This window comes from Chelmon rostratus, chromosome 1, assembly GCF_017976325.1.
Source record: "Chelmon rostratus isolate fCheRos1 chromosome 1, fCheRos1.pri, whole genome shotgun sequence".
NCBI lineage: Eukaryota > Metazoa > Chordata > Actinopteri > Chaetodontiformes > Chaetodontidae > Chelmon > Chelmon rostratus.
The window spans coordinates 20,050,556-20,076,008 of record NC_055658.1 but is presented as its reverse complement, the minus strand read 5'-3'; the positions used below and the strand labels follow the sequence as shown (position 1 = coordinate 20,076,008).

Sequence of the window (25,453 nt, the reverse complement as noted above, 5' to 3'; positions counted from 1 at the left end):
TTGTCGTTAGCTGGAAAGCATGCCGGTTTGTTAAAGCCTTGTGCACTGAGGGCATGGAACAGACTTGAACAAATTTGAAAATTAAAAATTATTTTCCCGTCACACCTGCATCAGATGGTGCACCGCTTTTAAGTTGTATCAGTTGTGTGGGTGGTTGGTCCTGATGAATGCAATCTGTCATACCTGTATTCACACTCAAAAAACAAAACTTTCCTATTTTCCATTCATTTAAGGCTAAGTTGCTTTGTTTGTATGTGTGTGTCTGTGCTTTATGTCTTTGTGGTGAATGTGGCTTCTTTACTGTCCTCGGTGGGAGGATGTTTGCGCATGCATTTTAATGTAAAGCACCAGTTTCCATGTTCATGATAAGTCTCGTCCATGTAGTATATCACTGTTAAATGGAATTAATTACAATCACCAGTATGTATAGATAATATTAAGGTGTTCTCACCTTTGCCCCTCTGTTGTTTTCCCTCCCTCTGGCCCTGGCTCCTTTTCCTCTATCCCTCCTCTTCAGGTCTGTGCAGCATAGCAGCGGCTGCAGCGATGGCTGCCATCTATTCAGGTATCCACCTGAAACTGAAGAGTCCTCAGACTCCATGGGAGGACAAGTTAAAGCTGGCACGTTTTGCCTGGATCTCCACTCAGTGCCTGCTGCCCAACAAAGAACAGGTAACATCTGAGGTTGTTATGCACAATGTTTGTGTCTTCTTGAATGATAAGGAGCACTTTTTGCCTGTCTTAATGTGATGGTATGGTTGTGATGTTGGGAGCCTTTAGTAGTTAAAGATGTTCTATATTCAGTGTGCTAAGCACCTACTTAGTTTTTCCTCTGGGGTGAATACATTTAATTTTATAACCTAAGTCAAGAATGTATTATCTCTGAAGATCTATTTGAGGGATGTGCCTTTATTTGGAATGTGCTCTTGCTGATGCAGTGACTTGGGGATTTGTTAAGTGCTTTTTCACTTGTTGATTGTTCAGTCATTCATCATTCCTTTGACAATCTAATGAAACATCTCTCAGAAGAAAAGATTGATTGTTTAAATAAATTTAATGGCAGTGTGTTTATGGCTACCATCTACGTCTTCATGTCTGTCTTGACTTATTTCGACTGCAGGTGCTGTTGGACTGGTGCACTCACGCTCTGACAGGCTGGTACAATCAGAAGGTGGAGTTTTCTCAGAATGTTTTGGAGGGACTGTGGTGTTACCTCGACAATCTGCTTCACAGCAGGAAGCTCTACTCTCTCCTCAAACAGGGCAAGACCATCAGCCTGAGGCTCAACATGGCACAGGTGTGCTGGCATACAACACTGACTTTTTGTGATTGCCTGCTTCATTATCTCATATTGGACCTGTGTTTTGGCTGTTCATACTCTAGAAGGAGGGTGCATTGACTTTGATATATGAAGCTCTTACTGACAATTTTCTCTGTTTGCCTCTAGCTTCTGCTTGAGCGTCTCCAGGAGTGTGCGCATGTTGGCTCCAAGTCACCAGTGTGTGGGTCCACCATACTGAGTGTGTGTCAGGGCCTCCTGTCTTCTCCTGCGCTCTCATCTGTCTTCACCACCAAGTATGAACTCATGGTCGATCTCCTGGCTAAGCTCTGCTCTTTGGCCTGCTGTGAGCTACAAAAGCCATCACTCACAGAACCCCTAATGGCTGAATCTATTGTATGTAGAGATGAGGTGATGACCGAGTGTCCTCAAACTCAGCTTATTAGCAATTTGGACAGTTTCCAATATGAGCCGATTACTGAAAGTTCTCCAGGTCAGCCAGAATTGGATGCTTATAAATCCCCTCCCAAGACGAAGGAAAACCTCCAGTCAGCACATTTATTTGACTTATTGCTTCAGGCGCTGTCATGTTATTTGTCAGTTCAGCGACAACAAGCCAATCCTAACAGAGTCTTTACTATGGTGACCAACCAGCTGATCCAGACGTTGGTGCTACTGAGACACCTTCTGACCTCTGGAGAATTTGCATCTTCTCACACACATCTGGGTCTACGTCAGCAGCTGTGCAGAGACATCCGCATCAAGATAGACTCCATCCTTCAGCTGGCTCTCTTTCCCTCTGAGCACCTGACCTCCTACAAGGAGGAGCTCCTTCCATCTAAAGAAGATTCTGGGAAACGAGGTCCTGGAGGGGCAAAAGGCCCCTTAAAGCCAGTCAGTGCCATACTTTCCAAACTAAGCACTCAGGGCTACTGTGAGCCGACCTTACACTACACTGTGAAGTCAAACACATTGACTCTGCTGTTTAAGTTCTTTATGGAAAGCTACGGAAAAGGCAGAGGAGAGAGTGAGGAAGTGCACAGGATGCTTTGTTTCTATTTCCTTGCCAGGTTGGTCCCGGCCTTGGACGTGGGTCTTGAACGACCCTCACCCTCACTTGACAAAGCAGCCTCCCTCTGCTCCCCAGAGAGCTGGAGCCTGGCTCTGCTGGCTGTGGAGTCCCTGCTAAGCCAGGCTCTGTCCGCTGATATTTACAATGTAGCAGCAGACAGGATTAGACACGGAGAGGTCCAGCTCAAGTTTTACAGAGCCATGGGACAAATGCTCTTCAACCAGGCTCAACCAAGGTAAACAAAAAGCAAAAACAAAACACACAAACAATGTGTTTTTCATTGCCTATTAAAGGTTTTTCACATTCAGACTAAATTAAGTCATGTTTTTCGTCTATTTTCTTGTCTTTCAGCATCCCAGCATGGTACCGTTGTTTAAAAGTTCTGTTGAGTCTCAACCATCTGATTCTTGAACCAGACCTGGACCAGTTGTCATCCTCAGCCTGGGTTAATTCTGAATGCATGGAAGCGCGAGTGCAACGGGCCAGACAGGTCTTGATTTAATCTTATCTTACGTTTTTGTATTTCACCAAAAAATCAACATTAAAACTTGCCCAGAATTAGACACTACCCCAGAATGGCAAAATGTGTAAGAGATCAGTTTTAACTGAGACAAAATGTTTGTTTCCCAAACAGCTCATGGTGTGCAGTCTCCTCCAGACATACACTAAGCTTCGTCAGCTGCCTCGCCTCTTCTCCGAGGTCCTGCCTGTGATCTGTCAGCCGGCCCTGGACCACCTTCGACCGCCTTTGCTGTCTGAGGGCATCTCCACCTCCCTCAGGACTTGTCTCCTGGATACTCCGTCTTCCCAAGTCCTAGAGATCTGCTCAATAGTGTTGGAGAGCATCAGGAGGTATATACTACCTGACCTGAAGGAGGAAAGAACAGCAGAGAAGATGGAGATTGATGGGGGTAGAGATGATAAAGGGGTGAATACAGAAATTAAGGTGGACCAAGAGAAAGAGGCTGCATCTCTGAAGCTATTCTCCCTCAGCCAGCTGCTTCATGTTGTTTTGTTTAGTCTGAAGACTCTAGACAATGCTTCTCCTCTTCCCTTAGTTAGGCAAAGTCAGGTCCTTATGGAGGAGATGCAACAGGTAGTCAAGGAGTTACATCTGTTGACAACCAGAAATAAGGCTGTAAAAACAAATATGAGTTCAGTTCAAAGGACCCCAAGTAAAGGCAAAAAGAAATTGGACCACAAAGAGCCAAAGCAGGTCTCACAGGTCTCAGTGACAACGCTGTGGGAACAGAAGACCCAGGAGGCAGCTCTCCTCCTCCGGTACACCTGTGTAGAAGTCAGCACGCTCTTCTACATCCATTGCAGCAAATACACAGCTCTCGGCTCAGCTCAGACAGCAGCTGCGAGTGAGACTGCAGTCTGCGCTCCGGCCCTAACCCAAATAGAAAATCTTCTGTCTGGTGAGAGTTTTCCAGCACGTCTACAACCATCCTGCAGCCCCATGAGCTGCTTGCTGCTCAAACTCCTCACTTTGCAACAGATGAAGAAGGTTTTGTTAGACACCCCCTTACTTTCTGAACCCAGTGCTGCCACACTACTTAATGGGGCAGCCCAGTTTATTGTGGCTAAATCAGACTTCGAGGTGAGTCCGGATGGAGAGCAGGTATGGGACGGGCAGATCGGGAGCGTGAATGCCTGCTCCTACCCTGTAGCACACTGGTATCACATCACATCCAATTTGCCTTTGATTGCTCCCTACCTGAGCAGAGAAGATGTGGGCTGTATAGCAGATGCACTTGTCGGTTCACTCCTCAGCAGACAGACAGACGGAGGAAAGGACCTGCCGCCCGGCTGTCTGACTGTCTCCCTCATATCTTTACAGCTTCTCCAGAGCCCCATTCTCGCTGAGTTGCCTGCACTGTTCTCTGCTACAGTTCGTTCCCTCACACAAAGCATCATTGGTGTCCTCAAGGCAGCACATGTACCCAAGGTTTGTCCTAGGCTCCTGAGGTTTCAGGAAAAAGGAATTGGAACGAGCCCTTTGAAGAGAGATGCCAGTCAGCCTCTGACCACACTTGTGGAAAAGGAGACTATAGTTGAGGATATATTAGCATCTTCTCAGACTGGAGAGGTGGCTGTTTTGCTGACTGACACACAGAGCAAGGAACTGGTAAATTTACTCCAAATCTTAACACACCTAAACCCAGATGGGATGAACTCTGAGGATCTCTCCTCTACTTTCCTCCTTCTCCTCTTCATACTCACCTCCACCTTCAGTCAGTCAGACCAGATGGCTGCGGACTCTCCTGAATCTGGAGATGATGCTGTACTCCTGGTGAAGCTGCTCAGGATCCTGACTTGTCTCCTGGAGTGTAGAAACTTCCAAAGTGTTTTGAAGCTCATCCATGGTGGCACTTTGCTGCAGGCTGTCGTGTCTTCTCTCCTCTGGCATAGCAACAATGGAAGATTCCGATCCACATGCAGCCCTGATTGGTTGGATTTAATCAAAGTAGTGCAGGGCTTCATCAGGTGCTCGGTTCAGTTGATTATAGTCAGAAACAGCAGCGTTCGACTCAACCTGGACCAGTTCACCTCCTTTCTCACCATTAAGGAAATGGCAAGCAGGCAAATTGTGGCACCAGGTTCAGCATCAGGTAAATCAGATCCAGGAGCATCCATTTTGTCTGTTCATCTCCTGCTGGCATCGCTGACCACTTTCTCCAAAGCAGTGTCCTCTAACCTGGGAAGAAGTAAGCCAATGGATCAAACTTTAGTCCAGATGCTCACAAGAACAGCTGCTTCACTGGGACCAGCTGTTGAGTCTGTCCTGAAGCCCCAGACTGTCAGTCAGTCAGTCATCCAGCCAGCCAGCATCCTCGGTCAAGCCTTTGTAGTAGAAGTTGTCACTGTCATGCTGCACTGTGAACTGTCCTCACTCTCTGTGGAGGAAGCGAACAACCAGAATGACGCCAAGCTCAGTCATATGAGCCTGTATCAGGGCATCTGCCAGCAGATCCTCAAAGAAATAAGCTCTGCAGACAGGCCCATGGACTTCCTGGTTTCCTCTCTCCATTTCCTGTCAGCGTTCTACAAAGCAGTGACAGGAGGACGTAGGGAGGAGGAACAAGGAGAGGAGATGAAGGGAAGAAAGGAGTTGGATGAGCTGTACGTGCAGATACTGCAGAATGTGCACAAACTGCTGACAGGTACATGGACCCATACAGTATTAAGAACAAACATATCATGTGCCTGTAAAATCAGTTACCTCAGCATGTCGCACATGACATGAGTTTAAACTTTCCATGCCAGCTGTTTTGGACAATTTGATAAATAAAAGTCTCATGACATAGCACTTATTTCACTATTGGACTTTGGCAACAAGTCATTCTTATACTGTATATTGAAATGTGTTTCTAATATTTTGCCTGCTCATGTATATTAATGTAATTGAGGTAGACGAAACATTAGAAACACCTCCCAGTATAACATAGTCAACTATCAGTGCAAACGACCACCTCAATAATAAACATACAGTATAATTCAGTTATTACCTTTGATGGTGTCAATCAAAACTGAACATTGCTATCTTTGTGAAAGTAGAATTTATGGAAGAGGTGTTGTTTTGTATTTCAGTTACACATCGTTGTCCTGAATGTAACACATTTTCTCTGTGTTTTCAGCTTCTTGGCTGACTTCAAATCAAGTTTGTGAGCTGGAGCCAGCTGTGCAGGAGCTGCTGTGCCACCTAGTGGAGAAAAGTAGTACAGGTCAGCTCAACCTGCTGCTGCTGATGATCAGAGAGGGACTGGACGCTGGCAATTTGAGGGCAGGAAACTACAGGGTGAGGCCCGGATCAATCCGTCCAATTTCATTTTTTTCAGGGTTGTTATTATGTTTTTTGTTATTTTCACGAGCATTCAAATTTGCTGTGACATTAAATATCTAGCAAATGAACCGTCTTCTCACTCCTCTTTCACTGTTCTCCAGGAAGTGCTATCTGCAGTAATCATCATTAAGCTGCTGTTCTGCTGTCAGTTACCTGAGCCCTGCTCTAAAGCTCTGTGGCTCACTGCACCACAGATTATATCTGCTATGGTGGTGAGAAACACACCCACACACCCACACACACACAACCACACACACACTGAAACACGAACAGTCATATCCAGCAGAGCATGAAAGAATTAGCTTCAGTGAGCGTATGCACACACAAACAGAGGTGCACACCTACATGCACATGTGGGCATGCACTTGAGCAAAGGTTTGCGAATATTGTTTTTAGGATGAGGAGTTGTTTGTGTCAATTTGATAATTTTGTACAGGCATTAAATTAGTCATGAGACCTTTGCTGAACTTTAAAATGTTTGAAAGTGATGTTGAAAATGTCCAAATCCAAACTGACGACAGTACTCGAGGGTAAGAAGGAAATTCTATTTTATAATTGCTTCCTGATAGAAGGAGGTGCCTAAGATAAAGTGGTTTAAACATAATTGTGTTCATGCAGGTGTGTGATGTTGTGTTGTCCAGATGTCATTTTCGCACAGAACCCCTTGCCACCAACTTTAGACAGTATCGTATTTAAAATCAACAGAATGAGGATATGCTAGCAGATATTGTTCTGAAGCCAGCTGTGTGCTTGGGGCCTTAGTCAGAGAAAATGGATTAAATTGACTCAATAGTGCATTTGCAGGATAGAGGTAATCCTTAGTGCCACTAAAATTGCTGCCATTACATTTTTGATAATCTTGTGATTCCATTTTTATCCATGTGTAGATGAAAGGAAAACCATGCAGCAAGAATTCTTAGTATAACTTGCACAGAAATGTTAAGACAAGCCCGGGGCAGTATGTAGTGTGAGAGTATTTTACAGTACGTTCTCTCTGGCCATACATCAGTTTTAATTGTAATGGCACTGTGCTGGAAATACATGTGACTCAGCAGCCAAATGACAATCATGGTCTGCTGATTTCCGTTGAAATGCCTGCTCATTCTAATTTCCACTGAAGCTCTTTTGGTCAATGTGTTTTCCATCAGGCCTGTTGGGTGGAGCAGACAGACAACACAGCAATCTGCTTAACCATACTGCACACACACGCACATACGCACACACACCTTAAATGTTATAACCACACTGTTCTGTCTCTTTTACCCACACTCATTATGTCCACATGTGTGTCATCTGTCCGATCTGTTGTTTCCATATTTACTCCACCCTGCTCTCGCCAATTTAACTCTGAAATCTAAGCCTGGAAAATATGAGTGTTTTAAAAGGAGCAAAATATTTGTTAAAGTCCTATTTTTGGCAAAATGCAGCTCTTGAAAAGCATGTTTTCAATTAATATGGCATTGGACAATGTAGAGTAATATCCAACAAAAATATATTGTTTGGGTTCCTTTCTCTGTTACAGTTCTTAGTAAGATCATCCAGTCAGGACGCCTCTCTGACCCTCCCCTTTACCGTTCCTACGGTGATGTCACTGACATCACTGCTGCGCCAAGGGGAGGGGCTCGTCACCAACCCTCATCATGTGATCTTGGCCCTTGGAGCGCTCCAGTCGGTGCCCCTCGACCGCTTGACCCCACTCATCTACCAGTCGGCGTTCCTGGCTGTTCATGAGGCGTTGTTTGCCATCATCCAGTGTCACCCTCAGGTATGAGGAGCCAGATGGGTGGGTGTTGGTGGGGAGAGGGAGTGATAGGTGGATAGCAGTGGATAGGATAGGTGAGCAAGTAAACTTGGAAATGAATAAAAAAAGGAAGTAGTGATTTACTTGTGTTGCAAAACTGTCAGAGGTTTCAAGGTGATGTAGAATGATTTGAAAGATCAGATTAAATTCTATTCAGGGGTTTCATTTGGTCCCTGCAGCAAGATGTGGGAATATATTCAAAGAATATATACACACCATGTAACCATGAGTGTATGAGAGAGGGCAGAGTGACTGTGTCAAAAAATTATGTCATATATTATTAGGAACACAGAGCTAAAACTAATGCAGTCTAATCCAACACTGGAATAAATCCTCCTGTCATCAAGGCTGTAAAGCTCAGATTTTGTTGAAACTATTTTAGGGAGGAGTTTATTCATCTGCAGGGTCATTTTGGAAAGTGTAGTTTGTGGTGCTGTTGAATTATGCTGTGTCATACTGATTTTATTATATTATGTCCAACCCCTTTATATCACTGAGAGTAGGTGAAATAACAGAAACACCCTCCTGTGTAGAGCAGTCCATCAATCAAAGATAATGTAATCAAAGACTCTTTGCAGTAAAGATTGAAATAAAATATTAAAAAGGGTCATTCTCAACATTTTTTATGTAACATAATAATACTTAAAGTATAGGTGGTTATTTGGTTAGTGCATTATGATGAAGCATTTTATGTTGCTTTTTGTTGGTAAACTAACATTATGATGGAAAGCGTAGTGAATTTAATCAGAATTATACATTTACAAAGCAATAATTCATTTACCCGCCCTCCCCCACTTATGATCCAAACCTGCGCTCCTGTGTAATGAAAGACATTAACGGTCAAGGCTGCTGGTTTGAGCCTGTGATTTCACAAAAATGCGGTATGTGCCTTAAACTGTGCTGCTGAGCCCACAGGATGCCCCAGAGGAATGTTGCTTTAAACAAAAGGATATTGCAGCTCACCAGAGTCATGCTGCAGCTGCACGAAAACCTCAAAATGTCGAGTTTTTCAGTTTTTACTGGAAGTACTTGCATGGCACCCAGAGTGTCAAAAAAAGAACAACATTCTTCCCTACAGAAAGACACATTACTCAAAATGTGAAAGATTTACATAGGAATCCACATTCCAGCCCACACAGCCTCTTGTTTGGTTCACCAGTCTCATTCGTATTATAATGGTGTTAATGTGATAATTTTTCAGTTTTTCACTTTTTGAAATGTTGACAGTTTTTCTGCGACATAACAATGACATAGTACGACCCAAAACGGGGCAGCTGCACTGAATAAAACAGGGCAAGAAGCAGCTAACTGATATCAGATGTTTGTGGGGACAAAACACAGCGGTAAAGGAGACTGACAGAGGAGGAGGGAGGGTGTTCATTTGTAGAGGAAGAAAAGGAATTAAAAAAAGTAATAAAGAGTTGAGAGAAGAAGCAGTAGACGGAGAACAAAAGGCTTAAGATGAGATTTGAATGCGATGCACGAGGGAAGTTTCAGGAGAAAACAAAAGCGGGGAGTGAGCTGGAGAAAGGAGGTGTGATAGGACAGAGGAGGGAGGCGGGGAGGAGAGGTAGGGGAGCTGGCACGCAGCGTAGGCTGGCATGGAGAGGGTTTAAGTCGATGGAAACCATTACCGAGCTCCAACCAGAGCTGGTGACATCACCTCCTCCTCGTTTGTATTCTCTCTCTCTCTTCAATCCCTCCGTCCACTGCAGGCCTTGAATAGAGAACAGAGAGAGGTATGGACAGAAATGCAAACGTAGCTCTTGTGGGAATCCAACTTTTACCTCAAGTCATTTTTTGGACTGCAGGTTTATGGCTGCTCTGTTATGACTCAAGCAGTGAAAATTATGTGGTAGATGAATAATGCGGGTCTGTTTTCTCCAAAATGTAAAAAGGTCTTTCTGCTCAACCTCTAATGTCCTAAAACTTTTAATTACCTAATTAAACTTAAAAAAAAGATTTTACAGTTGATGCCTTGTGCACCATTTTTATGTATTTCTCTGTAATTTAACCTACATGTTTAGCATGGGATATTTTGTTGTTGTTGTTGTTGTTGTTGTTGTTGTTGTCCAACTAGTGGAACTACAGTTTAAAGTGGAGTTCTGAGGGTGTAAACCACTCTTTCTCCACTTAAACGATCTACAGTATTGGGAGAGAACAAACCATCAGTAGGTCCGGCAGAGCAGGATCCGTGTGAATGGTTTCTCTATTAGAGCTGCAAATAGGCAGTCATTTACTGTGAAGTCAGTTAGATAAATGTCCCATCCCTCCATATAACTGAATTTTGAATCTGACAAATGTGTATAAACTGTACTTACTGACTGTATAAACACTTTTGGACCATTTGCTTGTGTGTCCAGGTGATGTTGAACGCAGCGCCATCATTCTTAAATGTCTTCCATCGTCTGGTGGCATCCATCATGCAGGAGGGTCGGCAGAGGGGAGACGGTGACACAGGTAACAGACCGGCCACAGACCAGATGACTTGTTATTTAACATGGAGAAAAACATAATGGTTTAGAGTGAAACGTTGTCTGGATGAGCAGGTAGTCAAGAATTCAGTTGATCTGATACATTTGTCAATAAATTACATGTACTGTTCGATCCAGGTCTGCCTGCTGGTTTAGTGTCCTTCTGTCCTTGAAATGTGACAAAGAAGGCAGATCAGTGACAAATTGCTCTCTGTAAATTCATTTAAAACTAAGTTAGAGTAGCCTTTATAGTCTCCCATGGGAGAAATTTGTCTTGGGCACAGAGAGAACACACATTTACAATCAAACTACAGTATCACACACAGATCTACATACACGCCAAGAACATTGCACAATGCCCTACAACATTAATTCATCAGTTTGATGCTGTATTAACAATTATAAGAGGAAAATTTGTTTCCTGTTACTAAACGGTACTGGAACTGGCAGGTACTGATAATTACTCAACAGCAGTAGCCTTCCAAATGTAGGAAATGTTATCATCCTATTCTCTACTCCTCTAATAACCTAATTTCTTCAAGACTTCCAAGATGATTCATTACCTTGGCTTATAAACAAGCATTTAAGCCTTAATAGTGCAATTAAAGTGCAGGAAGTCCAGGGGCAACTGCATCCAAATCCCTAAGTAATGCCATCAGTATACCTGGGCATGATTTCTAATAAACAAACATGATTTGTCACATGTAAACAGGTCAATGACTTTCCATCATCATCATTTTTAAAGGTCCAGAGAGTGACGTGTATCTCCAGTGCTCCAGATTGATAGAAAGGATGTACTCTCACATTGCTGCCACAGCTGAAAGCTTCACCACACTGTCGGCCTTCATGGTGGCTCAGTATGTCACAGAACTGCAGAAGGTACACGCACGCACACACACGCACACACATGTATGAATAAGGCAGCAGGATCTCAGCTGATCCTTTGATCCAGCCTAGTTTGTCTGGTGGCGCGTGTCGAGCTGGCGAGATTCAGCCGGGCAGAGTGGCGGGGATGCTGACGCTCAGAAGCAGAGATGGGAAGTATTTCCATTGGCCAGATTTGTGAATGTTCACAAATCTGAGTGAACAGGTCCAGGATTACTGTAACTCCAGTGCTGGAATGAAGCTTTAGGCTGGATGTTCCCTCCAAGCAGTGAGTCACGTCTGGTTTGTGAACGCGGCTCCTCTCTGCTTCCAGACTGTATTTAACATGACGCCAACCCGACTCAGCAGTTTCCAGCAGAGTCACACGTTGAGAGGAAGACATGAAAGTACCCATCCAGACAGACAGACAGACAGACAGGCAGGCAGGCAGACAGGCAGATGAACAGATTGACAGGCAGACATGCAGAAAGCAATATTGAGAAAGAGGCCTTTCAAATCCTTTGAGATCTGTGTGACTCACCTAATAATCCTAACATTGAATTTATATTGTGCTTTTAACGAGGCTTTTGAAAGAGATGGACCTCTTTTGTAAGTCAGAGGTAATTTTGCTGTCTTGAACTGTTTCTAATGGCTCTTCGCCTGAACTGAACTTTCCATGCAGCAGCCAGGTGTTATAAGACCAGAGCAGAGTTGCAGTTAGAAAGGTACAGTTTCTATGCTGGTGGAGTTTATGAATCTGGGTGCTTGTCTTGATATTGAATAAGTTGGACTTGCTATTCTATTCAAAGCCCTATAAAGAGTGGCCTACTCCACTGGTTTAGCCTTGCACTTCAACTAGGGATGCACGATAACTGTTTTTTAAAACCGATACCGATAACCGATAACTTTCAGCTCCTAAAGGCTGATACAGATAACCGATAACACACACATATACCTAACATCATAACATCAATACCACGAACAAAACCAAAAACAGTTTTGACTTTTTAAATGAAGAGATATTTATTTTTCCAATGAAAAACTATTGGGAAGCCTCTCAAACATGTTCTTAAAGCTATCAAACAAACCTATTTGATATCTCACATCAATTTAAATAAGGTGCATTACTTACTGATATAAAAAATAAAGGCCCCTTGAAATGATGCAAATACATGCATCAGGATTACAAACTGAAAAGTGTATTCCAGAAGTTTACACAAAATAAATATACATAGAAAATTAATGCACTGGCACAAGTTAGATTCAAACATTTCTATTTAAACAAACTGAAAAAGTGCATTCCTCAATGACAACAAAAATAATGCACAGTGCATATTGTACTGACAGAAGTTAGAAGACGGCACTCTTAAATACTCAATTCTGATTGGTCAATCGCGTGTTCCTAACAGTCAGACTAAAGGGGCAATTCCTTAATGTACCAAGCTCAATAACAAATCGCCAGCTGATTTGAGTGACATAATATGGAGCATTTTCCGTACATTATTTTTAATTTGTTTGGAGAGGACCAAACACTTGGCTGGAGAATGATGTCCCCAGCATAAAGATGAGAAAAGTAAAGAACAACGCTGGACCGACGGGAGGAGCGATATTAAGACACAAAAGACTTGAGGACGCAGAGATTGACCAGATTGAAGCCGACAGACACGAAAAAAACACCAAGAGAAACACAGCATGGACGATCGGTCTGCTAAAAGACTGCTGAGTGGAGACAAAACTGGAGACAGATTTTTTAATGTCTGACGCTGAACGCAGAAATCAGCTGATGCAGGACTTTTATCCATCAGTCCGAAAAAATAGCGGTAAACCAAACTCTGTCTCCAGCTACGTCTCTCTCAGCTCTGGGATATCCCATCAATTCTCCACATTTGACATGATTTCGCTGAATATCTGTAAAGAAATAAGTTTTCCTGCTTGCCGGCCTGCGCACAGTGAGAGGCGGTTGCTACGCAACGTACGTGTTTACTTTCAGAGCCGCTGCGCAGTGAGAGCGGTGACAGGCAAGAGTAGACTAATTTTAAATCAATAAAATATGTTTTAATCACTATTTTGTGTCACACTATTGAATGCTTTAGTAGTAAGACGTGTTCTAAGCGGGATAACGTATAGTGAGCAGTTTCCTATGGAGAAGCGTCGCGTCGGGCTTCTATGTCATCCTGAAGGAAGATACATGATCCCTTACTTAGACTTATCTATTTAAACAAACTGAAGAAGGGCAGTCCATAGTAAGTCAAGCACCATCATGTCCATGATTAAATCTTCAATAACCTTAGCCTGACATCACACTGAAAGCCTCGCCGTCGCGTAAGTCCCGGTGGCTTCTTTGCGGCTGCCTTTCTAACGTTAGCGTCTTTAGCAGGCCGGCCGTCCTCATACGCTTTCCAAACTCCGTCAAAGCGGTGGTTATGTTTCAGGTGACTGATCAGGTATAAAAGCTTGTTACGAATAACCAGCGAACAATTTTCTTCGGAAACTTTGAAGAAGTCTGAACTCTGTTTTCATAAGCACGGTGTGCCGCATGCTGCATTCAAGGTGTAACGTACATTCCCCCGTTCCCTCGTTTGCCAGTCGTTCTTTTGGCCTATTTAAGTTCATGTTTCTATTTTTTTTGTGTAACATGTGAAAAAATACTGCGAATATTAATTCAAGTCAGCAACTAGCAAAATTATGACCGAGTTAACGAGTTGTTTTCTGGCATGAGGGGGTATTCTTGATTTTTCCCAGTGAGAAAGAGTTTTTCTGATTATGCCAACGTCACTTGAACGCAGCATTCACTGCAGGCCATTCGGGTCTCATAGTGGGAGCGAGGCACTGCCGTGCTGACAAAAACATATATGTTATCGGGGCTATTCGTGATGATATCGGACTTATCGGAATGACGTCATAATTTCTTGTTATCGGCCCGATAATTATCATGCATCCCCACAAACGATGATTTTAATATCTCAGAATGATATAATTAGAAATGACCATCACAGTGACATCACACAGTGACATCACACAGTGACATCACACTGTGACATCACACAGTGACATCACACACTGACTTCACAGTGTGACATCACACTGTGACATCACACAGTGACATCACACACTGACTTCACAGTGTGACATCACAGTGTGACATCAGAGATCACACAGTGACATCACACAGTGACATCACAGTGACATCACACAGTGATGTCAGTGACGTCACGCTGTGACATGACACGCTGACATCACATCACACGGTGACATCACACGGTGACATCACACACACATCACACACGGTGACAGCTGGCCAAAACAACAACAAACGGCTGCGCGTCCACGAGTAAACGGCAACTGGTGGTGTTCTTGTGGACAATGTTCATCGATGACAACAGAGGAGGAATGCCTCTGTTGTGTTTACTTTCAGAGCCGCTGCGCAGTGAGAGCGGTGACAGGCAAGAATAGACTCATTTTACATCAATAAAATATGTTTTAATCACTTTTTTGTGTCACACATTGAATGCTTTAGTAATAAGCCGTGTTCTAAGCGGGATAATGTATAGTGAGCAGTTTCCTGTGGAGAAGCATCGCGTCGGGCTTCTCTGTCATCCTGAAGGACGATACATGATCCCTTACTTAGACTTATCTATGTAAACTAACTGAAGAAGGGCAGTCCATAGTAAGTCAAGCACCATCACGTCCATGATTAAATCTTCAATAACCTTAGCCCGTGGGTCATCTTTGGCAAATTTCTTGGACTTTTCGAAAGCCTCGCCGACACGTAAGTCCCGGTGGCTTCTTTGCGGCTGGCTTGCTAACGTTAGAGTCTTTAGCAGGCCGGCCATCCTCATACACTTTCCAAACTCCGTCAAAGCGGTGGTTATGTTTCAGGTGACTGATCGGGTATAAAAGCTTGTGCCATTTCTCGCTCCTAGTGGAACTCGCTTGGAACATTTGTTACGAATAACCAGCGAACAATCTTCTTCGGAAACTTTGAAGAAGTCTGAACTCTGTTTTCATAAGCACGCTGTGCCGCATGCTGCATTCAAGGTGTAACGTACATTCCCCCGTTCCCTCGTTTGCCAGTCGTTCTTTCGGCCTATTTAAGTTCATGTTTCTATTTTTTGTGTGTAACATGTGAAAAAATACTGCGAATGTTAATTCAAGTCAGCAACTAGCAAAAGAATGACCGAGTTAACGAGTTGTTTTCTGGCATGAGGGGGTATTCTTGATTTTTTCCCAGTGAGAAAGAGTTTTTCTGATTATGCCAACGTCACTTGAACGCAGCATTCACTGCAGGCCATTCGGGTCTCATAGTGGGAGCGAGGCACTGCCGTGCTGACAAAAACACATATGTTATCGGGGCTGTTCGTCATGATATCGGACTTATCGGAATGACATCATAATTTCCTGTTATCGGCCCAATAATTATCGTGCATCCCTAACTTCAACAGTATTCTCAGATTCATGATGGGTCAGTGTGACTAAAGATGTCTCTTTTGTTTAATGCATTCTTCCTCATCAAAACCTGGCACCTACATTACCCAAAATGCAACTCGAGTGCAACAATTTGGGAAGAGACTCTTGTGCGTTATGCTGGTGGTGGCTAATGTAGCCTTTAACCGCTGGCCTCAGAGATGATGAGTGGGCTACAGAGGTTCTTCTAACTCTACACCCCCAGATTTTTTACATTTTCATCTTCAGCTCACTTGGGAGGCAAAGAACCCTTCATACAACTGTGCTACATATGCAATAATACTTTCAAAGATCTGTAAACAGACTTTGATGTGTAAAATCAGCGTCTGCACCTTTTTTCATTTAAATACAACCACTTAGTTTTAGTTGAATGTATTTCACAAGTTCAGCTGAGGTTGCAAATGGACACAGCAGCAGATATAAACCTTGACTACACAAGCCTTCAATAAAGTAAAAACAATGTTATATATTAGGAGAAAAATAGTATAAAGTAAAGATTGAAATGGTATGTATGCATTGATCTAACCAAGTGTTGTGTTACCAAAATGTCAAGTTTATCTCAGAAAGCTTTGAAGTGTGGACAGTGTGTAACGCTTGCTATCTTTAGACCCGTAATTCTCATGACAAAAAAAAAAACAAAAAACTTTTTATAAGGACAGAGAGGGCAGAAATCTCAGGAAGAGCAACAGAGAAAGGATCCCTCTTCCAGGACTGACTGACTTGGAATAGGTGTCATTTGATAGGTTGGCTTTGCTTGCAGAAAACCCATAATTAGCTGTTGCCTTCATAATGTGATGCCTGTAATTAGCTGAGCTAATCATTTGACAGTCAGGTACAGTCACCAGCACATCTTCACAGTCTTCATACTGATGCAAGTCTGAGGGCTGAGATCCAGCCAACTGTACAAGTCATCAGGTCATGTGTGCAGCACCTGTGTACCTGTGCGGGTAGAAAGTAACAGGGATGAATAAGTAGATGCTATTGAATTTTCTCCTGACTTGTTGTGCTGGGTTCACTGAGCACAAAAGGTTTTGTTTCTCTGCTGTTTTTCTTATGTTTGTGTGCGTGTGTGTGTGTGCACACCTGCACATTTGTGTGTTGTTGACGAAAGAGAGCAAATCTTGGTGTAGTGCTGGTTTTTTGCTGCCGTCACACAGGTAGAGGTGTGATGATCACATCGATGAGGGTCACTTGACAATATTCTGTATTGAGTTTCAGAGCAGGGCCTCAACATGGTTTAAAAATGATACTGTCCACGAAGTTGTAAGTTCAGTTCAGAGTAGGGTTACAAAATTCTTGGAATATTCAAGGTGAAAACTTTCAGGAATAAATGGAAATCGATTTATTAAAACTCAATCAGCCTACATCCCTCATGGCTAGCGAGCAAAAACTAGCAGAAGATGTTAGGCTACTATCTGCTGCTTAACTGAAATATCATAAATACATTCACTCCAGTATTATAATCAGGTTTTGACTGAATGCCTGCAGTCATATGGCTCAGACAGTTTTGGCAGCAGTGTGGGCTGCACATGTGATGGGAGAATGCGCTGTGCATGCAGTGGGTTATGATTTTACTGAATTCCTATTTATGGGTTGCTAAAAATTTAGCTGTATATGTGGTGCAAGAGTGTGCTGTTGAATGCAGTGCATGATTACAATGCAATTAAATAGACATGCTTTAACTAAAACATGCCGTCAGAACTAGTGTTGCTTTTTTATGTGGAAGTTCCCCCCAAATAAGTTCACTATGGAAAAATACAATTTTTATGTTGAAATTGTGGAAAATATCCCAAATTCCCGAGCTTAGCTTCCCTTGATAGTTAAGGTCAGAGCAACAGTGGCAAAAACAAGAAGAGAACAACCTTTACAATGCAAAGGCTGAAAATATGCGCAATAACGTTATGAGCATTTATTTATCGCATTCAGGAAGTTTTTCTGATAGCCATGAGGATTTAAATCCAGCTTTAAGGACTATTTCCTTAAAACCAACTAACTCCCTTTATTTGTCTCTTTGAATATTTGCTGTTTCCGTTCCAAACAGGAGTAATACATTTGTATCAATGTCATCCCTTTGTAGTCCAGCTCTTAACATTTGCACTAGCATTCATTTTGCCAGGATAGCTGATACTGTCAGTCCTTTGATGCCACTCGTATTGAAGCTTATGGTTATGAAGTTGGATGTGACACATAAATGAGCTTTAATGTGGCACATAATTTATAGCTTGATATGTTTGCTTCAGACTTTCCCTCAGGCTGTATATAGTCACACAGTATCATGTTGCCATTAATTAACTAAGAAAGATGGAAACATGGTCTTGTGAACGATCATCGCTGCCTGCTGGAGCTAAGTCTATTTCTGGAATTTCAACCAGTGAAACAAAGAAATGATTGATAATATAGATATGAATGTTGGTTGACCTCAGATTCATCCACCTTCCTTTTTACCTTATTTGAAATTCCTGTTTTTCCTGTCTCCTCCGCTTTCTCCTCCTCCTTCTTCATAACTGCCCTCTTATTTGCTTCTTCAGGTAACTCTGCGACCAGACATTAAGCTGCATCTGACAGAGGGAATCTATCAGATTCTGGACCTATGTATGGAGCAGGATATCAAGTTTCTGACGGCCGGCCTGCAGTTGGGAGTCAGGGAGGTGTTCAATGAGCTGTACAGCAGCTACACCCATTACCACAAAGCACAGAGGCAAGGAGAGGACAAGTACACAGTTTGACCTGCCACAGCAAGCACCATCAACGTCTGGTGTAGTTTTCAGTTTTATTAAGTTTAAATATGTTTTAAATAAGCATAAAGAAAGATGTAATTTCTGCTGTTGAATGTGAAATCTGACATAACAGCTTGTGGATACCATATGATGTAAACACAGTTGTCACTGAGAGAGCTCACAGTAGATTTGTTTTGTCTCCTCACACACAGTTTTTCTTAAAGATCAGAAATCCTACAGCTGCAGTATTCCTTCGATTTCTGCACCTAAGCACAACATGATAATCAATATGAATGATTAATATTTAAAGCTGAAAATAGTTAAGCCTGGCAAGAGTTACTCCAGAAGGGCCTGAGGTATGACCAGACCCACAGACATTAAGAACACAGCTGTAATAGATCACTTTGGTTACACCCTGTACTGTAAATATACATGAAAGCATTTCCTCTGCAGACTTGCCTCTCACTGCAGCCAGGACACATGATGTGTAAAATGTTTATATTATAATTTAAAGAAACTGCTTTCAGTTTTTTACGAAAATGTAATGATTTTACACAGAAACTGAAACATAAAGCAGTCTGTTTAATTTTTAATCATTTTGTGCACAGTGTTGTTTTATATCTATGTATGTGTTTATCTGTCTGTCCGCCCGCCCACCATGGCCGCTGTCACACTTTTTAAGACACGAAAGAAGACACAAATGAATAATAAAATAATGCAGTCATTGTGGTTTCAGTATAAAACGAAGAGAAGAAATGAAAGTTGGATTTATGGAATCTTACAGGTTTTAATGGAGATGCTATGGTTCCTATTATCACATCTCTCATTTGAAGCTAGCATTTCTGTGGGTGTTTAGTGCTTTAGTCGCTGCAACAGGACAGTAAATGTCTGCTGTAACTTTCTGGATCTACTGTATGTGTTTTAGTCCAAAAAATACAAAAACCCTCAGAAGTTCAAGTGCAGTTATTGAAAGAGACTATTTGATAAGTGGAAGGCTCTCCTGATTACTAATAACAATGAACAAAACTTGCTATAAATGTGTCACTGCGACGCCCCCGGCAGGAACACTGCCTCCTCCAGTAGCTGGTTGCCTCATGTTTAGATAAATGGAACTGACAGTGGTTTTATTTTACTTTCAGTGCATGGACTGAGCAGTTGGTGCTGCGGCTGGCAGTAAGTGACAGCTCAGGGTTTTCATGCTATAAATTGATAGTTTAAACTGACATTGTAATCATTAATGCAAAGAAAAGCCAGAATCAAGTAAAGCTTTTTAAGAGGCCAGATTTACATTACTACTGTATGTAACAAACTCAATAATGATCCAAGGATTTAATGTACTGACGGTCCTAAAAATAGAAGTCCACATTTAACATGTTTAGTTTTTCAGTGTTTGGATTTTTTAATCCTTGATGGCGTTAATGCTGATTCATTTACATATTGAAAGGTTTGGGAACCTTCACTGAAAACTTTTTGAAAACGTTTCCCTCAACCTGATCAGCAGACGTATCTCTCAGATAAATGGGACGCAGTAAGAAATATTAAAATGAATAAATTGGACCATCCGCTGTGCCTGTGTTTGATCAGACTGGCTGAAAACTCCTTTCACAGGTGACAATGTTTTGCCTCAAGGTTTATGTAAATGCTTGGAAATAGAAAATGCTAATTCCACAAAACAAGGGTATCAGCAAAGCTCGAAAAAATGTTTATAGAACCATGGTCCTTCTGGCTCAATAAAAGCTTCACAACTGAGGAGTTTAGTCAACAGTTCAGACAGGAAATGGCTTGACTACATCTTCCCATCTCTTCTAACACAGCTCTCACAAATGTTGGACACTTTTGTTCACGCTCATCGGCCTCCTGTTTGCTCCTGAAAAACTCAGCAGGTCTGAGATCTTTTGTTGACCTCTCACACTCTTTTGCTAGTTTCTGCAGAAAACGGAGGCCTGTCTCACAGGTTAGTCATCCAGTTTAGCAAAACAGCAGTGTACTAGACTTGTTGACTAGTTGATGAAGCCCTGAGTTTGAGTTGAAAAATATGCATTACACACACTTCATGCTGTTTGAATGTGACAAGCAGTCAACACAGAAATATTGCGGTCTGTGATCCGGATCTAAAGAAAACATCCTTTTTCTTTGCAGTAGTTCTTCCAGTCGGGTCAGTTTTACACAATGCTCCCTGCCCAGCTCAGACTGAAACTCAGCTGCTAAGCGTATGGCACTTCATCTTAGTCATAGACTGTGTGATCAGGTTTCTCTTTCTTGAGCTGGATTTCTTCTAAAGCATAATGTGTGTGTACTTCATATTTATATAGTGACGGCAGACACCTGTTAGACAGAACTGACAAAAAATGGATGATAGAAAATATAAATCAAAGAGACTTCAATGAGGAGGATATTTTAATGGTGGAAGCCTGTTGGTAGTGTTGCCTTCATCTGTCAACATGACAGTATTAGCCTTGATTTATTCCTGGCCTTAATTATTCAAAGGAATTATTAAAACAGATGATAATGAAATACAAGCACGTTAATCTTATTCAGAGTAACTCCTCACAGGTCCTACATAAGTGAAGATGGCCGACAAGCTCACAGCCAAGACTTGTTGCCTCTCCTCACTATTTCAGGAAGAGGTCTTAAAAGTCAAACGGATCCTCTTCAGGATTTGAGACCCTCATAACAGTTACCCAGGACGTCTGAGGCAAAGGCAAGGGATAAAAACCTCTTTTACTCCTGAGCTGCTAAATTTGCACAACATCTGTTTCTCTGCTTCTTGCTCCTCCACCTCTCTCTCTCTCTCTCTCTCTCTCTCTCTCTCTAACTTCAGTTTGACTTCCTTCCATTCATCTATGCTCTAACACGACTGTAGGTAACATAAACACGCTGAGGCTCTCTCCAGACCGCTGTAGGGGGAGCAGCAATGAATAAATGTGTGTGTAATACTGCTGGGACACTCTTTGGAGGCTCGGCACAAAATGTGAATTAATAGCATTTTTCACTTGGACTTTGGGGCATTTTGCTCCCCACTCAAAATCACATTTTGTCACCATGAAAATGGAAAATGTCAGAAGCAGATTGAACTACCACGCTGAACCCAAACTAGACCTTTTAGTTTAGCCGAAGGTGCTATGGCTGAGATCTATCTCAGAGAGAGTTGACCCGAGTGCCACAGGCCATAAAAACATCTATTTAAACTGTGCTTTCAAGTGGTTCAACAATGTCTGGTTGACTTGCTCCAAAATGTCTCACTGAACATTTCAAGATTGTCAAAAATGATCCATCAGCTAATTTGGGGTGACACTTGATGCTTCATTTTCTGCATATCTGAACGCTAGTTTCTGCTGCTTTAAAGGCCCTGAAACCTTTTTTAACTTCTAACTGAGTAATGGTGTTCTACAGAGACACAAGATTTTCTGCCAAAGTTAGAGTCATTTGCCTATTTGATATAAGACATTTTCTCTATTTTTGTTTTGTCACTAGTTTGAAGTGGATGGGAAAGGGGTGATGCCAATCATTTCCAGCATCAGTTACAATTTGGCAGCATTTGAATGATGAATGTGGGGTTGTTTGCTCATGTTGCAGCGCAAGTGTCACTCAAATCTGATCAATCCACTCCCATGCACTTCTGCTGAGTTTTATAAATAATACCTAATAATGTTGTTTTTTTCAAACTTTGATTTGATATGTTGCACAAATCTGAATTTAAGTTTCAGCAGTCGTGACATGTCGAGACCCAGCAAAAACAAAGCCAGGCCTGCTTTTGGTTTACTGAAGTGGTGGTCCTGTCAGTGAGGGCTGGAGAGCTAATGGTGACTGTTGGGATTGTTTAGTTTACTTTTGTTTCACACTCTACTTAGCGCTTCAACTGAAGATTAGTGTCATTGATTACTCATCTGATATTTTCTTGATTATTAATTTAAATGGAGGGAAGGAACACATGAAGGAAGAAAACGAGAAAGGCATGAGGAATGTAAGAAAGAAGGAAGGAACAAATGAAGGAAGAAAAGGCAGATAGCATGAAGGATGGAAGGAATGAAACAGGGGAAAGAAGGAACCAAGGAGGAAAGAAGGAGGGAACACATGATGGAAGAAAGAGAAGAAGGAAGGAACCAAGGCACAAAGAAAGAGCAAAGGGGGATGGAAGGAATGAACAAGGGAAGGAAAGAAGGAACCGAAGAGGAAAGAAGGAAGAAGAAAATGAAGGAACCAAGGGACGAATGAAGGAAGGAACAAAGGGAGGACGGAAGGAAGGGGCCAAGGAAGGAAGGAAGGAGTGAAACAGGAAAGGAACGTAACGCAGTGAAAAGGAAAATGAAATAGAAAATTAGCTAAAAACCTTTCAGGTTGAGTCTTTACTTTGCTAGCCTGGTTCAGAACCAGAGGAGAGAAAGAGAAAGGTCTCAGTTTCTCCACTTTAACCCGGTTCAAAGTGTCTCTGGCGCCCCCAGCGTCTGCTCCGCGTACATGCAGCTCCTCGGCAGACAGGGGAATCATGTGGCATGATGATCACAGATCCTCTCTCTCAGGTCCCGGAGCCACATAACTGAAATTTTACAACAATCTCTTCCCACGGGGACTGTCCCCACCCCGTTTACTCGGATTTAGCACGGAACCGCACGGCACGGCTCGACTCGCTGCCAGCACGGGCCCTCCTCCAGGGCTGCCCGAGCCGGTGTTTGATTGGATTAGAGTGGGCTAGCCTTTGCCCTCTAACCCCGCTGATGTTGGCTGGCTGCGCTGCTTCCTGCTCGCTCCGCTCCCCCTGACCGACTGACGAAGCCTGTCGAAGCCGCACGGCGAAGCGCCCTGCACGAACACAGTCGACCGGTACGAGCCGCGACACGCAGACAGACCAGAGCGGACCCACGAAACACACCGACAGGCGGACGGAAAAACGAGGCAGCCATGCGGAGGAAATCGAGGATATTGTTATGTTTTGCCGTGCTGTGGGTGCTGGGGATAGCCTACTACTTCTATTCGGGGACAGCGCTGAGTCGAAAGGTAGGGCTTGCTTTCCCCGACTGCGTTTTCTGGCTCGCTGTCCGTGCGGATGTTTTCTTCAAGCACAAAGCGAAGATGGAGCGGTGTGATTTGGCGCTGCCGTGCCTCTTTTCGGCGGCTCTGTTTAGCGGCCGCACCGATGCTGTGGGGAGTGTGACAAAGGGCCTACTAGTATCAGTGTGCAGGCATTGATTTGGTGGAGATGAGTGTGGACAAGGGCAGCAGGGTAGCGCGGCTGGCCGGTCGGCGTGCACAGACCTCCCGCTGCGCCGGTCATTGCCTTCCCGTGGCAGTGGGAGCGGAGCACGTCCACACCGGGCGGCACGTTAACCACTGTAACGTGGCGGAGCCGGTTAATGTGAGAGCGGAATAAAGGCGAAAGCATGCAGAGTGGCTGTTATTAATATTAGGCTGCTGGCCTGGCACACAGGGCCGGGGGGTGGGGGTGGGGGGGTGGTTAGCCTATAGAGCACGTCAGCACAAGCTGCTGCTCCGAGAAATGAGCAGAGATCAGGAAGTGTGCAGATTAACGCCGGGTTAAAGCACTGATACTGCACGCTGTCGGGATTTTTTTTTTAAAAGGCGGCTTTAAACATTAGTTAATTCTTTTCTCCTGTGGGAACAACCTAGATTCACTTGGACGTGACTCCTGTCAGCTGATGTCTCTGCTGTGTGGAAACAGCATTATTTGATATACAGTCAGATTTTCAGGTGCAGTCATCTTAAACTGATGCAGTCCACAACACCCACCCCCCTGTAATGATCAATCTGAAACAGAGATTCAGCCTTATGTTTCTGATGTGTTGCCCAACCCATTTATGTTCGTGAGTGTGGACTGAATATTAGAAGCTAGGGCTGAAAAATTTGACTAGTGGATTGACAGAAACTTCTTGAGCAAAAAATGCCAAACATCTGATGGCTCCAGCCTCTCAGGTGTGAGGATTTGCTGCTTTTATTTCTATTAAATCATAGTAAACTGAACATCTTTGGATTTTGGACAAAACAAGACATACAAAGTTGTCTCCTCGGACTCAAGGAACTTGCGATGGCCATTTTTCACTATTTTCTGATGTTTTATATACCAAACAATCAATCGAGCAATGACCTGGTAGATTAATCAATAATGACAATGAAGTTGCATGCTATTAGTAACACCTCAGTATAACTCAGTACAGGTCGACAGCACTGCAAACCAAGCCTCTAAAATGACCACATAGTGGAATCAGCACCTCTCCAAAACACCTTCAACAATAACCGAACATTATAAGCTTTATTATTATTATTTATTGCAGGGCTGTTGTATTAGACTGGTTTAGACATTGGTTTGAGCTAGGTGTACCAAATACACGGGCCATTGTCACTTTTTAATTAATTTTCTTGTGTGCGTCATGTAGTTGGTTTACAGCAACTTCTTGAAGTACTACTTGTGTACCCTTACCAGCTGGTCAGGTTGACTGTGTGTATGCAAAGGCATGGATTCCATTCATGATGTGCCAGGCCTGTACATGCAATAGTATGTCAAGTGTGAAATGTAAGTTAAATGTCCTCCAGGTTGCCATTGCACTCACATCTATATGCTATGTGTGTGTGAGAGAGGGAAAGAGCCGGAACAATAATTTTTTTGTGCCGGGGGAACATCCAGTTTGTGTTTACTCTGTGTGTGCGTGTGTGTGTGTGTAGGCCAGTGTATCCTGTAGAAGTGCTCTGCGTGTGTGGTTGTGTGCACAGTGCACTGCCTCTATTACCCCTCTGGATTTGGTTGTGTGTGTATGTGTATAGTCGTGTGTGTTTATGTGTGTGAACGCCCTCTGTGTATTTCACCTGTCTCTTGTCTTGTCTTCCATCTGTCTCTCTGTGTTTGCTTTGCTCTAGTCAACCAAGGCAGCCCTTTTACTTTTCCATTAGGTTGATAGCTCTGTGTGTGTTTGTGTGTGTGTGTG

General features: G+C 43.0%; 2 protein-coding genes across 2 annotated transcripts in view; both read left to right on the top strand.

The window, feature by feature from the left end:
• The first annotated feature begins 531 nt into the window (after positions 1 to 531).
• urb2 (URB2 ribosome biogenesis homolog) lies at positions 532 to 19,569 on the top strand. The gene is made up of 11 exons (XM_041935683.1): positions 532 to 672; positions 1,121 to 1,297; positions 1,448 to 2,586; positions 2,703 to 2,841; positions 2,986 to 5,518; positions 5,993 to 6,153; positions 6,300 to 6,410; positions 7,721 to 7,963; positions 10,363 to 10,459; positions 11,219 to 11,352; positions 18,330 to 19,569. The coding sequence occupies exons 1-11, from the start codon at positions 547 to 549 to the stop codon at positions 18,525 to 18,527; spliced, it is 5,058 nt and encodes a 1,685-aa protein (XP_041791617.1). The 5' UTR covers positions 532 to 546; the 3' UTR covers positions 18,528 to 19,569.
• Positions 19,570 to 23,056: 3,487 nt separating this feature from the next.
• Positions 23,057 to 25,453, top strand: part of galnt2 (UDP-N-acetyl-alpha-D-galactosamine:polypeptide N-acetylgalactosaminyltransferase 2) — a 53,349-nt gene continuing 50,952 nt past the window's right edge. Inside the window, exon 1 of the mRNA XM_041934755.1 lies at positions 23,057 to 23,513. Coding sequence (XP_041790689.1) covers positions 23,418 to 23,513 — 96 coding nt within the window. The 5' untranslated portion in view covers positions 23,057 to 23,417. The remainder of the gene's footprint in view (positions 23,514 to 25,453) is intronic.

What these genes read in the sequence shown, in the direction of transcription:
- urb2 (XM_041935683.1), top strand. Translation starts at nt 547, where the DNA reads ATGGCTGCCATCTATTCAGGTATCCACCTGAAACTGAAGAGTCCTCAG. An exon ending in TGAGGCTCAACATGGCACAG is followed by an intron (nt 1,298 to 1,447) that starts GTGTGCTGGCAT and finishes GTTTGCCTCTAG; the next exon opens with CTTCTGCTTGAGCGTCTCCA. An exon ending in AGATTATATCTGCTATGGTG is followed by an intron (nt 6,411 to 7,720) that starts GTGAGAAACACA and finishes TCTCTGTTACAG; the next exon opens with TTCTTAGTAAGATCATCCAG.